Here is a 14,186-nt window from a genome sequence, read left to right as displayed (position 1 = left end):
ATATTCATGCTGTTACCCATTTCCATTTCACACTGACATTAACTTCAGAGACTAAACCTCTCTCTGTGAACTGACTATATCTGGGATTAGTCTTTACCTCTGTGCATCCCCTCAGCACCTGCCCCCCTCTCCGGTTCTGTTGGGTTCCACGCTGTTCTTCATGCAGCCCGGCCCAATGTTCTTCCTGGTTCTTCCTCTGAACCGGTTCTGGTGCCCCATGATGTTCAAAAGGAGGCGAGGCCAAACGTGACCAGGCTCCGCCCCTCGCTCCATCGCATGCATGTCATCCGCCTCCTTCGACACGTCACGCTGTTCTCGCAATAATGATGTCACAGCCTCAGTCGAGCCCTCGCCACCGCTGGACTGGACCAATGCCCTGACCTCATCATCACCGCCATCGTCCAAAGCATAGAGCTCATCCAGAATCTACAGAGAGAGAGAGAGAGAGAGAGAGAGAGAGAGAGAGAGCAGAAGAAGAGAAGAGAGGAGAAGCAGAGAAGAGTAGAGTAGAGAGGAGAAGAAGAGAAGAGAGGAGAAGCAGAGGAGAGAAGAGAAGAGAAAAGTAGAGAAGAGAAGAAAGAGGAGACGTAGATGAGAAGAGGGGAGAGGAGAAGGAAGAGGAGACGTAGATGAGAAGAGAGGAGAGGAGAAGGAAGAGAAGATGTAGAGAGAAGAGAGGAGAAGGAAGAGGAGACGTAGATGAGAGGAGAGGAGAAGGAAGAGGAGACAGATGAGAAGAGAGGAGAGGAGACGTAGATGAGAAGAGAGGAGAGGAGAAGGAAGAGGAGACGTAGATGAGAAGAGAGAGGAGAGGAGAAGAGAGAAGTAGAGAAGAGAGGAGAAGAAAAGAGAAGTGAAGAGAAGAAAAAGGACAGGAAGAGAAAAGGAAGAGTAGAGATGAGTGTATAAGAGTAAAAAAGAACAAAAAGATTTAAAAAAAAGGAGGGGAAAAGTTAAAAAAATCAATTTTTAAACCTAAAGGCACTTACTGTGGAGTCCAGAGGTTTGGAGGAGACCAGCACTGAGGAGGAGAGACAGAGGAGGAGGAGAAGAGGAGAAGACAGCGCTCTCGGAGACGGAGGAGAGAAGGATAAACCCGCCATCAGGTGAGTGGAGGAGAGGAAGGAAGGTCTGTGGTTAAATGGCTGTTCTTCGTCAATCAAAGCAGCGTCTGTCTTTTCCAGAAATCTTCTACCGCAGAGAATTCCTGAATTTCCCGGAATTCCCTTCACTTGCTCAGCCTGCCATCCACACTGCTGTATGAATTAGTTTCAGGGGTTTTATACACAGTGTGTGTGTGGTGGGGGGGGCATAACTCACTGACATCTGCCGTCATTAACCTGTAGAAGTCATCGCTGAGCCTCAAATGAACTATTTATGATTACGATTCTTACCCCTCTAGGTCCGAGAGTTTTTCTGCTCTGGGTCTGAGAGCTTTACCTGTGTGGGCCTGATTGGTTTACCCCTCTGGGTCCGAGTGGTTTACCCCTCTGGGTCTGAGAGCTTTACCCCTTTGGTCTGCGTGGTTTATGGCTCTGGGTCAGAGATCTTTACTCCTCTGGTCTTAGTGGTTTACCCCCCTGGGTCTGAGAGCTTTACTCCTCTGGTCTGAATGGTTTACCCCTCTGGGTTTGAGAGCTTTACCCCTCTGGGTCTGAGAGCTTTACCCCTCTCGTCTGTGTGGTTAACCCCTCTGGGTCTGAGAGCTTTACTCCTCTGGTCTGAATGGTTTACCCCTCTGGGTTTGAGAGCTTTACCCCTCTGGGTCTGAGAGCTTTACCCCTCTCGTCTGTGTGGTTAACCCCTCTGGGTCTGAGAGCTTTACTCCTCTGGTCTTAGTGGTTTACCCCCCTGGGTCTGAGAGCTTTACTCCTCTGGTCTGAGTGGTTTACCCCTCTGGGTTTGAGAGCTTTACCCCTCTGGGTCTGAGTGCTTTACCCCTCTGGGTCTGAGTGCTTTACCCCTCTGGGTCTGAGAGCTTTACCCCTCTGGGTCTGAGAGCTTTACTCCTCTGGTCTGAATGGTTTACCCCTCTGGGTTTGAGAGCTTTACCCCTCTGGGTCTGAGAGCTTTACCCCTCTCGTCTGTGTGGTTAACCCCTCTGGGTCTGAGAGCTTTACTCCTCTGGTCTGAGTGGTTTACCCCTCTGGGTTTGAGAGCTTTACCCCTCTGGGTCTGAGTGCCATACCCCTCTGGGTCTGAGAGCTTTACCCCTTTGGTCTGTGTGGTTTACCGCTCTGGGTCAGAGATCTTTACCCCTCTGGGTCTGAGAGCTTTACCCCTCTGGTCTGAGTGGTTTACCCCTCTGTGTCCGAGGGCTTTACTCCTCTGGGTCTGAGAGCTTTACCCCTCTGGGTCTGAGAGCTTTACCGCTCTGGGTCCGAGAGCTTTACCCCTCTGGTCTGAGTGGTTTACCCCTCTGTGTCCAAGGGCTTTACTCCTCTGGGTCTGAGAGCTTTACCCCTCTGGGTTTGTGAGCTTTACCCCTATGGGTCTGAGAGCTTTACCCCTCTGGGTCTGAGAGGTTTACCCCTCTGGGTCTGAGAGGTTTACCCCTCTGTGTCCAAGGGCTTTACTCCTCTGGTTCTGAGAGCTTTACCCTTCTGAGTCTGAGAGCTTTACCCCTCTGAGTCTGAGAGCTTTACCCCTCTCGTCTGAATGGTTTACCCCTCTGGGTCTGAGAGCTTTACCCCTCTGGGTCCGAGGGCTTTACCCCTCTGGGTCCGAGGGCTTTACTCCTCTGGGTCTGAGGGCTTTACTTCTCTGGGTCTGAGGGCTTTACTCCTCTGGGTCTGAGGGCTTTACTCCTCTGGGTCTGAGGGCTTTACTCCTATGGGTCTGAGGGCTTTACTCCTATGGGTCTGAGGGCTTTACTTCTCTGGGTCTGAGGGCTTTACTCCTTTGGGTCTGAGGGCTTTACTCCTTTGGGTCTGAGGGCTTTACTCCTTTGGGTCTGAGGGCTTTACTCCTTTGGGTCTGAGGGCTTTACTCCTTTGGGTCTGAGGGCTTTACCCCTCTGGGTCTGAGTGCTTTACCCCTCTGGGTCTGAGAGCTTTACTCCTATGGGTCTGAGGGCTTTACTCCTTTGGGTCTGAGGGCTTTACTCCTTTGGGTCTGAGGGCTTTACCCCTCTGGGTCTGAGTGCTTTACCCCTCTGGGTCTGAGGGCTTTACCCCTCTGGGTCTGAGGGCTTTACTCCTATGGGTCTGAGGGCTTTACTCCTCTGGGTCTGAGTGCTTTACCCCTCTGGGTCTGAGAGCTTTACCCCTCTGGGTCTGAGAGCTTTACCCCTTTGGTCTGTGTGGTTTACCGCTCTGGGTCAGAGATCTTTACCCCTCTGGGTCTGAGGACTTTACCCCTCTGGGTCTGAGAGCTTTACCGCTCTGGGTCCGAGACCTTTACCCCTCTGGTCTGAGTGGTTTACCCCTCTGTGTCCGAGGGCTTTACTCCTCTGGGTCTGAGAGCTTTACCGCTCTGGGTCCGAGAGCTTTACCCCTCTGGTCTGAGTGGTTTACCCCTCTGTGTCCAAGGGCTTTACTCCTCTGGGTCTGAGAGCTTTACCCCTCTGGGTTTGTGAGCTTTACCCCTCTGGGTCTGAGAGCTTTACCCCTCTGGGTCTGAGAGCTTTACCCCTCTGTGTCCGAGGGCTTTACTCCTCTGGTTCTGAGAGCTTTACCCTTCTGAGTCTGAGAGCTTTACCCCTCTGAGTCTGAGAGCTTTACCCCTCTCGTCTGAATGGTTTACCCCTCTGGGTCAGAGATCTTTACCCCTCTGGGTCTGAGAGCTTTACCCCTCTGGGTCCGAGGGCTTTACCCCTCTGGGTCCGAGGGCTTTACTCCTCTGGGTCTGAGGGCTTTACTTCTCTGGGTCTGAGGGCTTTACTCCTCTGGGTCTGAGGGCTTTACTCCTATGGGTCTGAGGGCTTTACTTCTCTGGGTCTGAGGGCTTTACTCCTTTGGGTCTGAGGGCTTTACTCCTTTGGGTCTGAGGGCTTTACTCCTATGGGTCTGAGGGCTTTACTTCTCTGGGTCTGAGGGCTTTACTCCTTTGGGTCTGAGGGCTTTACTCCTATGGGTCTGAGGGCTTTACTCCTATGGGTCTGAGGGCTTTACTCCTATGGGTCTGAGGGCTTTACTCCTCTGGGTCTGAGGGCTTTACTCCTATGGGTCTGAGGGCTTTACTCCTCTGGGTCTGAGGGCTTTACTCCTCTGGGTCTGAGGGCTTTACTCCCCTGGGTCTGAGGGCTTTACTCCTCTGGGTCTGAGGGCTTTACTCCTCTGGGTCTGAGGGCTTTACTCCCCTGGGTCTGAGGGCTTTACTCCTATGGGTCTGAGGGCTTTACTCCTATGGGTCTGAGGGCTTTACTCCTATGGGTCTGAGGGCTTTACTCCTCTGTGGTCTATGCTTTTTAAACCTCTGTGGTTAAAAACCCTTGCAACAATAATCTGGATGAAGGGCTTACAGAAGCTAATGAAGAAATGAACAAATGAATGAATGAATGAACGCATGAATGAATACAGCCGAAGGTTAAATGTCTTCCTAATGTTTAGTCCGTGTGGTGGGTTAAAGCTTGTGTGAATCCTGCGCAGGTCTGAGTTACTCCTCGATGTTGAAGCCAAAGTGACGAAAGTCAGTAGGAGTTAAAGATCATTAATAAAGAGTCAATGTGAAAAGGAGCTAATAATAATGTGTAATAATAAAATATCTAATGGTCACCCCACGGAGCGGCCGGCCTCTAACACGCCTCGCCTCTGAACTTAAGAGCCGAAGAAAGGGGGGCTTTAAAGAATAAGAATCAACAGGAGGTTCACATCTGAAGAATGTGTGATTGACACCTGCTCGGCTGCTAATGACCTCATTAGCGTTATTAATTAGATTAATAACCAAACGGCCAGCTTTAACAGCTCCAGCTGAAAGAGATCTGCCCCTGAACACTTTCATCATCGTCTGAATGGATCTAAAACCTCAGTCTCAGTTAATGGATATTTCACTAAAAACACAGCACACTGAGTCAGCGGAGGAGAGGAGAGCAGAGAGGAGAAGAGAGAGGAGAGGAGGAGACGAGAAGGAGGAGAGGATGAGACGAGAGAGGATGAGAGGAGAGAGGAGAAGAGAGAGAAGAAGAGGAGAGGAGAAGAGAGAAGGAGAGGAGGGCAGAGGAGACGAGGAGAGGAGAGAGGATGAGAGGAGAGAGGAGGAGAAAGGGGAGAGGAGGAGAGGAGGAGAGTGGTGAAGCTGTTTTGTGACAATATCAGTTGTAAAAAGTGTTATACAAATAAATTTTATTTGAAGAGAAAAGAACAGGAGGGAAAAGAAGAAAGGACAGGAAGAGAAGAGAAGAATGAAGCAGGTGATAAAAGACGAGTCTAGCACTTTGTGGAAGTAGAAGAGAGAGAGTTTATTTGTTTATTTAGTTGTTTTCCAGCAGAAAGGTTGGAACGTCAGGACGGAGGAGCTTCGTGCAGCTGCAGGACTCTAACTCAAATGGACACAGTATAAAAAGTCCTTCACAAAGGCGAGGGTGAAGTCGGAGTCAGACTCTGCTCCTCCAGGCTCAGTTCACTTTTGGATGACGGAAGTCTTTTCCCGCGAACTTGGCCTTGTCTCCCAGCTGCTCCTCGATTCTGTGGAGCCAGAGCAGCACGAGGCATCAGTCACAGTGTGGTCTTTTTCTCACACCTGCATTAACTGCTACGGTGAACAGTGACAGAGGAAACTCACCTCATCAGCTGGTTATATTTGGCCAAGCGCTCTGACCTACAGGGGGCGCCAGTCTTAATCTGTGAACACACACAGGGGGGAGGATATGAAATTAGACTATGAAGATACAATAAGGACAGTACATGTGAGAGAGAGAGAGAGAGAGAGAGAGAGAGAGAGAGAGAGAGAGAGTACCTGTCCTGTGCAGAGGCCGACTACCAGGTCAGCAATAAAAGTGTCCTCTGTCTCTCCAGAGCGATGACTGACCATCACACCCCAGCCATTCTTCTGGGCCAGCTTACACCTACACACACACACACACACACACACACACACACAAATATACAAGAAGAGTCATTACAACAGCTTTGATGGAGCTGCTTTAGTGAAATGTTAAGTTTCAGGCAAATGTTTGGACAGCAGAGGAAAGAGAGAAGAGAAGAGAAGATTCAAGAAGAGAATGGAAGAAACGAGAGAGGAATAAGAGAAGATAGGAGAAAATGTTATGAGAAAGTAAGAGAACGAAGTTAACGAGAATGAGACGAGAAGAGAGGAGACAAAAGAAGAAAAAAGGAATAAGAGAAGAAAGGATTAGAAAATGAAAAAAGAAGAGAGGAGAGGAGAAGAGTGAAGAAGAGAGGAAAAGGAAAGAGAACAGGGTAGGAGAGAAAAGAAAAGAGAAGAGGAGATAAGAGAAAAGATAAGAGGAAAAGAAGAGAAAGAAGAGAGGAGAACAGAAGATCAGAGAAAAAGAAAAGAGAAGAAAAGATAAGAAAGAAAGAAAGAAGAAAAGAGAAGAGAAGAACAGACAAGGACTCTCCTGTAAATAAACTGACTGTAACATAATGTGTGTAAGAGGTGTGCTGCTCGCTGTAGAGGACGTGTTCACTGTCAAACATTGCTATAGTCATAGGCCCTATCGCGGAGCTGCATGAGAGGGCTGCGTACTCACGCCTGAATGGACTCGGTGACGCTGCCGATCTGGTTGACTTTGAGCAGCAGGCAGTTGCAGGCCTTCTTGTCCACAGCCTGCTGGATGCGTTTGGGGTTGGTCACCGTCAGGTCGTCCCCGACGATCTGGATGTCCACAGAGCCGGTGAACTTGGTCCAGTTTTCCCAGTCGTCCTGGTCAAAGGGGTCCTCGATGGACTGGACTAGAAGAGAGAGAGGACTGTTTAGATGTACAGAAACACAGGTAAAGGTGTGTGTGTGTGAGCGGCGAGTGTGTTTGGGCACATCTTCACCTGGATAGTTCTTGATGAAGCTTTTGTACAGGTCTCCGAGCTGGTCTCCGGTGATGTGGCGTTTGGGATCGTCGGGGGATTTAAAGTCCAGGTCATATTTTCCGTTCCTGAAGAACTCAGAGGCGGCCACGTCCATCCCGATGATGATTTTATCCGTGTAGCCGGCTTTCTCGATAGCGGACTTCAGCAGCTCCAGAGCTGAGATGGATAGATGGATAGATATAGATTCAACTTTTCAACTCTTGACAAGTGCAAGAACAAACCAAAATAAAGTGTAATTAATATGAATAGAAAGAAAATAAATGACATGTAAAGGATATAAACGTAGATAAACCAGATATGAGATTCCATATACAGTATATAGGCAATCTGGGTAAATCTGCACTAGTTTGTATGGAATACTACTATTGATACAGAATATACAGAATAATGTAAAGATAAAGAGCCCAGTAACAGTGAGGCACTCTCTCACCCTCGTTGTTCTCCAGGATGTTGGGGGCGAAGCCGCCCTCATCCCCAACGTTGGTGGCGTCTTTGCCGTATTTGCCCTTGATGACTCCCTTAAGGTTGTGATAAACCTCAGCTCCGATCCTCATCGCCTCACGGAAATTTGAGGCACCCACAGGCAGGATCATGAACTCTTGCATCGCCAGCTTGTTCCCCGCATGAGAACCACCGTTTATCACGTTAAAGGCCTGAGGAGGACGGGGAGAGAGGGATGAGGCGATGGAGGGAGAGAGACAAGTGGATAAAGACAGAGCAAGGGAAAATGAGAAGAGGATATCTAAGCAGAATTCTTCATGGGGCCTATCATGGAGCTGCATGAGAGAGCTACCGTATTAATAGGCTGTATGATAGAGCTGCATGAAAGGGCACGGCCGTGTTCATAGGTCTTTTCATGGAGCTGCATGTGAGAGCTACTGTATTCATGGGGCCTATAATGGAGCTGCATGAGAGAGCTACCATATTAATAGGCTGCATGATGGAGCTGCATGAAAGGGCACGGCAGTGTTCATAGGTTTTTTCACTGAGCTGCATGAGAGAGCTACTGTATTCATGGGCTCTATCACAGAGCTGCATAAGAGAGCAAGTGTATTTGCAGGCCTTATCACAGAGCTGCATGACCGAACTACTGTATTCATGGGGCCTATCATGGAGCTGCATGAGAGAGCTACCGTATTAATAGGCTGTATGATGGAGCTGCATGAAAGGGCATGGCCATGTTCATAGGTCTTTTCATGGAGCTGCATGAGAGAGCTCTTGTATCTGTGATGGAGATGTATAAAAGGACACAGCTCTATCCCTTGGCCCTGTGATGGAGCTAAATTACAGAGGTACTGTATTCATGGTCTCTACCACAGAGCTGCACGAGAGAGCTCCTGAATTCATTTATAGCCTTAACACAGTTAACAATCGATTGTGATGGACTCACAGGGACGGGCAGGATGACGTCCTTGTGTCCGGCGAGGTCAGCGATGTGGCGGAAGAGAGGAACACCTTTCTCAGCAGCTCCAGCTTTACACACTGCCAGAGACACTCCCAGGACTGCATTGGCTCCGAACTTAGCTACAGGGCAGAGAGAGAGAGAGAGAGAGAGAGAGAGAGAGAGAGAGAGAGAGAGAATTAAGTTGTTAAATCTGATGTGTGTAAATCAGCTCTATTTCAAAAGACTGCCTTGTGGTGCTACAGACCGTCCGCAGGAACAACACTCCACATTACTTCACTGAGAATGGGCGGTGCTAAACTGCTGTATTATGAATTTCAAATGAGCTCTTTTTGTAGCTCAGTTTCCACATGTGCTCTGTGTTGGGCCGTGATGGATTTGAAGCTTTAACAGATACTGCACTGAACTATTTGAATCCTGAAGAGTGAGATTCAGATGTGACCCTTTAAGGGAAGAAGTGCGAGGGAGACTCTTACATTTGTTCTCAGTTCCATCGAGCTCCAGCATGAGATTATCAATCTTCTCCTGGTCAACAACACTCAGCTTCTGATGGAGGGCAAGAAAGGAGGAGAGGAAGAGGGGATTAAACTTCAGAGAGAGAAAGAGAGAGAGAAAAGGAGGAAAAATGTAAATGAAACAATGAGATTCTCACACTCTCCAGCAGTTTGGGGGCGATTTCCTTGTTCACGTGATCCACGGCTTTAGTTACGCCTTTAATATAAAACACAATGTTAGATGCTGGATTGCCAGGAGAGGACACACACACACAAACACTCACTCTCACATGAATTGATATGGCCAAAGTCTTGAGGTCAGTGCAGATGTATGAGTGCGTGTTTGTGCAGGAGTCTTACCTTTGCCCAGGTAACGGGTTTTATCCCCATCTCTTAGCTCCAGAGCCTCATGAACTCCTGTGGAGGCACCACTGGGCACAGCAGCCCTGAAACGACCTGAGAGAGAGAGAGAGAGAGAGAGAGAGAGAGAGAGAGAGATTTATTATACTAATATACCATTATAATCCTTATAGGGGCGCTAGTATAAGTTCTGATCTAATGATCGAATAGCTCTAATAGTAGCACTTCACCATGGGTTTTAAAACATGTAGGTGTGTGTGTGTGTGTGTGTGTGTGTGTGTATGAATGACCTTTGTCTGTGTACAGGTCGACCTCCACTGTGGGGTTTCCTCTGGAGTCGAGGATTTCCCGAGCGTGAATCTTCAGGATGGACATCCTGCTGACGGAGAGAGCTGCCTCGGGACAGAAAGTAAAACACTGTTTTAACAAACACAGTGAACGCATCCTTTCTCTAGTGTTTACATTATCACTTTCTCTATGAGCTCCAAGAGCTCATCTACAGAATGCACCGTTAGAAAATGTATTTTTTGTACAGTGTGTAAACTTTATAATTAGAAATACATGTACTAAATGTAGTTATGTTCAGGAAAGTCTGCTCCTGTTTTCCAGCTTTGTAGGGGTAGAGAGAAATGAGAGAGAGATGTTAGCGAACTGCTGTTTTCACCTGTGTTTGTTAGCGTCTGTAAAACTGCAGCCGTTCGCCTCATTACTGACCTTCACTGAAACGTCCACTACACTCAGGGCTCTCTCGGCCAATCAGAAGGCAGAATGGGCTGAGAGAGGAGGTGTCATGTGATTGGCTGAAGCCGAGTGAATATAAATAGCAGTGACCTGAGTGGTATGTTAGCATTAGCCTGGCTAATCTCCAGCTGCTCTTGTGCCCCATGCATTGTGTTAGTTTTTAAAGATGGCATTTGTACTTATAGATAACAGGCTATATATAACATAAAGTTACATAACACACACACACATATGAAATATATCTAATGTGTTTATATTATACTCCTGTATTTTGTTGTCTGATTAATTCTACAGTTTATGTAACGTTTAATATGATGTAAAGCTGATATTTTCTCAGATAAAAATAACAAAATAATAATTAAATTCTATAAATAATTCAATTTAATTTCTGTGTTCGTTGTCATTGCGCGTGGAGTGACCCTCCTAACGTAAGTGTGAAGTCCTTGACATTTGCTGAGCTCTCAAAGGAAGACTACAAATAGACCAACAGGTGAACACACTAGAGAAGAATTATCTCCCAGAATCTGCCGCTATAGACTCACTGCACGTACAGCGCAAATCAAAAGTCAAAAATGGCATTCATTCATGTGTCGTCAAGAGGCCCACACTGAGAGAAGGAAATAGACACAATAGAAGAACGCTTGCAGATAAAACATCGCAGCTGCTAATGTTTCTCAGAGCACTGGGCTTCCCCCTGAGCCCAGACCTCACTAGAGAAACTCCTCTAATGGGTTTATGAGAAACCGATACCAAACCAACTTCTAATACTGAACTGTGGGGGTCTGGCTTCAGGTTTCTTTAAAAAGTAAAAAAAAATAATAATAATGAAATAATAACTTGGGGCTATTTCACTAAGCAAAATTTCTCAGTTTATTTAGATAACTTAAGCCCAAAGTCAAGCTTGCTAAACAGGGATATATCTGAAGGATAATTCTATTGGCTAATCCTCAACTTTTGGATTAAGTTATCTGGCTAACTGAGAAATCCAGCTTAGTGAAATAGCCCCAAGGAGAATTATTTAAAAAATTTTTTAATAAATCTGCAGCTACTGGAGCTGAGTTCTCACGAGTGATGAAGCTCCATCCTGTACCTTTGTGATCTGTTTTTGAGAGGTGTGGTCCAAAACTAACCATCCACCATGAGCACCTGACATCACTGAACACAGAGAACACAGGTTTTTTTCTTCATAATGAACTGTTTAAGGTGTAAATAAAGTGATGGAGAGTATTGCAGTGAGAGTCAAAGCAATACGTTGGAGGTGAATGGAAGCAGACGTCCTCCTCTAAAAGCCCCTCACAGAAAGTGAGGACAGTAGACAGTGGGGGACAGTGGACAGTGGGGGACACAGGGCTGGTGTCTGAGTGTAGTGTGGAGAAGGGGGTGTTGTTTAATCCCAGTCCTGGTGGAGGGGGATGTGCAGGACGCTGTGAGGGACACACACTGATGGAATTAAGATGTTGACTATTCATCATCATCTTCATCTTCACTCCATATAGACATTTAGATGGTGGAGGTGGAGAGGGAATAAAGATGGTTCCATTCACTACCACCGGAGAGAAACCTGAGACTCAGCAATAAACCACTTCAACAAAATACTCTCAAACATACACTGAATTGCATGGGGATTTTAAAAATATTGGTGAAATTGTCCTTTAAATGAAAAATAATACTATAGAAGACGGGCAGGAAAAGAGTAAAACTTTCTGACCCCAGTGATAATGAAAGCAAATACTGTGCGGGGCTGCCAAGTACACACACACACACACCTATATTTATACACATCTCTGAAGACACAGCCCCCTTGGAGTTTCACATACCCATGTACACTTTATACTAATACTGTAACACCAATATAGACACACACACACATCTAAAAGCACCTACAGCAGCCTCCCCTTGCTCTGTATATTATCAGATATAATAGTGTAGTTCTGTACTGTATTCACAGCATTCATAGATCCACAGACCTTGGTTATTTCTGATTGTATTTTCAGTAAAAGGTCCCAATAAAAGTCCTCAAACCTTCACAATAGTTTGAACACTCCCGGTCACGTAAAGGAACATAAGTTACACAATGTTTACAGAGAACACACACTTAATTACAGCAGTTTTCTTAAATTTCTGGATGTTATTCGTATATCTCTGCTAAGCTTAACATAATGCACTTAATAGACATTACAGCAGCAAGAGCACAGTGACAAAATAATGCAGTATTGTTTTGTCACTGTGCTCTTGGTGGATCAGAAAGCTCAGCAGGTAAAAGCACTCACCTGAGTGTGTGAGAGTGTGTGAGAAAGAGCGAGAGTCAGAGCGAGGGTGTGCAGGCCGAGTGAGCTTCTCCTCTCCGGACGCCTATTTTAAGACCCTCCCTAATGTCAGCCGTCCAAAATGGATATGTCACCTCTGTCAAATATGGGGCCGTCTGTAAACGCAACAAAGGTCAGAGGTCAGAGATCAGGGCCGCAGAAGTGAGGAAAGACGAGGGGGAGATCTAGATGAGGGCGACATGATTTTAATCCCAGCGCAAACAGAGAGAAAGAAGCAAAAGAAAAGCTGGGAAATTGGGTTCAAACATGTAGGGGGTTAACAACAGGTGAAAGGTTTATGCTGTGGATGTCGGACATTGTGTAAAATGCAGAAAATCAACAATGTGTGCTGTGTTCATTCTCTTAAGCTTTATTTAATGGGAAAAGCACAAAAATAGAATTCCAATGTCGTCTCCGAACAACTCCAGCATGTTTTGTAAATATAAACACACACTAAAAAGTATTGCACCAAGGAAAAAACGTACCATGGACACAATCACTGAACGAGTGTGTCTTTTAAACCCTCAGACAGCACTGCATGAGAACTGTGATGCTACTGTGATAAATATAGCCACAGGGCTCAGTAGGACTTTGGAAAATAGTTGTCAAACTCCTCCACTGCACCAACAAATTAAAAATGAAACCCTATTACACAAGGAGAAAGCCATACATCAAATCAATGCAGAAATGCCTCAGTTCTCAGCGCTTGAGCTCGTGTCCGATGGTCCGAAAGAGAGTAGACGGTTGTTGTTTTTTTCCATTCAAAACAAAAGGGACCATCCAGACTCTTATGAGCTAAAGGGACAGAAGCAAACATCTGACACTCTATGGGATGGGGATCACCAGTGCTCACAGCGCTGGTCACCTGTGTTTGTGTGAAGGTATTGACTGAGATTTTAGAGAGACACATGCTGCCGTCAAGGTGACGTCTTTTTTGGGAATTCCATCGTTATTTCAGTGGTGTGCTTCAAGATTGTGTCTTCATAGAAGATCTGTCTCCTGTGGTCGTCATGATGATGAGAATCTGATGACGGTGACCACGGAGTGTGGAGACTCAGAATCTCCACGTAAACCTGCAGCGCTGAGTCTCCTCAATTCCCAAACGTCAGTAAAGGGTCATAGAGCTCAGCATGAAACTCACCTCCGTCACCACTTTTTTGAAGCAAGTTGCAGGCTTCAAATTCTAAATGTGTTAATGTTTACAAAATACAATCAAGTTGCTCAGGGACAACTTTGGAAACCTTTTCTTCATGCTTCTGATATTAAATAAAGTTTCAAGAGAATAAACCTTTACTGCAGGAACTATGTAACTTCAAGGTTTAAAAAATAAGCTCTTATCTCCTTACATCTGGGCCTCGTATGTCTTCTCCTGTTTTTAATCTTTAAAACTGTAGTCTGTGTACTTTCACTTTTACACAATGTGATAACGTCAGACATGTGTCACTCACCAAGACGAATTCCTCCTACATCTAACACACTCTGAAATAAACTGGTTCTGATTCTGAAAACCAGAAAAGGCCAGGGGTCAGTGCTGCAGCTGTGGGGAGTAACATTAGCCTGAAGGTCATTGGCGAACTAAAGGGCAGATGCTTGTGACCCAGTCTGCCTTAATGTCTGCGGTATTATTAGTCTCCTCAGGCGGGTCACGGCTACAAAACCTTCACCTACACACTTTGCAAAGACAGTGGATCTGTACAGAACCCTGGACACTCAAAGACCACCGTGGACGTGTAAACCACCCTCTGCCTGGTGAAATGGTGACGGCCTGTGTTGCTAAAATCCCTTGCACAGAACCTATTTAAAAACTATAGCACCAGAAAGCACCTTTCTCAATGAAACAGGGAACACTTTTTATAGAGCTAAGAATAGGGTTGGCCCAGCCACTAGGGGGTGCACG

The 14,186-nt window shown here is 46.4% G+C and overlaps 1 protein-coding gene across 3 annotated transcripts; it reads right to left on the bottom strand.

Moving 5' to 3' along the window:
- Nucleotides 1–5,392: 5,392 nt before the first annotated feature.
- eno3 (enolase 3, (beta, muscle)) lies at nt 5,393–12,398 on the bottom strand. 3 transcript variants are annotated; one of them, XM_066650947.1, is made up of 12 exons: nt 12,254–12,398; nt 9,533–9,634; nt 9,243–9,338; nt 9,041–9,099; nt 8,865–8,934; nt 8,377–8,510; nt 7,417–7,639; nt 6,945–7,142; nt 6,653–6,854; nt 5,896–6,004; nt 5,722–5,780; nt 5,393–5,624 (listed from the first exon to the last, which is right to left on the bottom strand). In XM_066650947.1, exons 2-12 carry the CDS (start codon nt 9,615–9,617, stop codon nt 5,555–5,557), a joined length of 1,305 nt encoding a protein of 434 aa, XP_066507044.1. In that variant the 5' UTR covers nt 9,618–9,634; nt 12,254–12,398; the 3' UTR covers nt 5,393–5,554. The 3 variants fall into 3 exon arrangements, with proteins under 3 accessions (XP_066507044.1, XP_066507034.1, XP_066507052.1); XM_066650937.1 differs by lacking the exon at nt 12,254–12,398 and adding an exon at nt 9,907–10,034; XM_066650955.1 differs by lacking the exon at nt 12,254–12,398 and adding an exon at nt 9,804–9,827.
- Between the last annotated feature and the right edge of the window lie 1,788 nt (nt 12,399–14,186).

The sequence above is a fragment of the Hoplias malabaricus genome, chromosome 2 (assembly GCF_029633855.1).
Source record: "Hoplias malabaricus isolate fHopMal1 chromosome 2, fHopMal1.hap1, whole genome shotgun sequence".
Lineage (NCBI taxonomy): Eukaryota > Metazoa > Chordata > Actinopteri > Characiformes > Erythrinidae > Hoplias > Hoplias malabaricus.
The sequence above is the reverse complement of the archived record's forward strand: the minus strand, read 5'-3'. Positions and strand labels throughout refer to the sequence as shown.

Excerpts from the sequence above, each read along its gene's own strand:
- eno3 (XM_066650937.1), bottom strand. The coding sequence starts at position 9,949 with ATGAGGCGAACGGCTGCAGTTTTACAGACGCTAACAAACACAG. Across the intron at positions 9,339-9,532 it reads CGACCTGTACACAGACAAAG|GTCGTTTCAGGGCTGCTGTG; the intron begins GTCATTCATACA and ends TCTCTCTCTCAG. Across the intron at positions 8,511-8,864 it reads CGATGGAACTGAGAACAAAT|CTAAGTTCGGAGCCAATGCA; the intron begins GTAAGAGTCTCC and ends TCTGCCCTGTAG.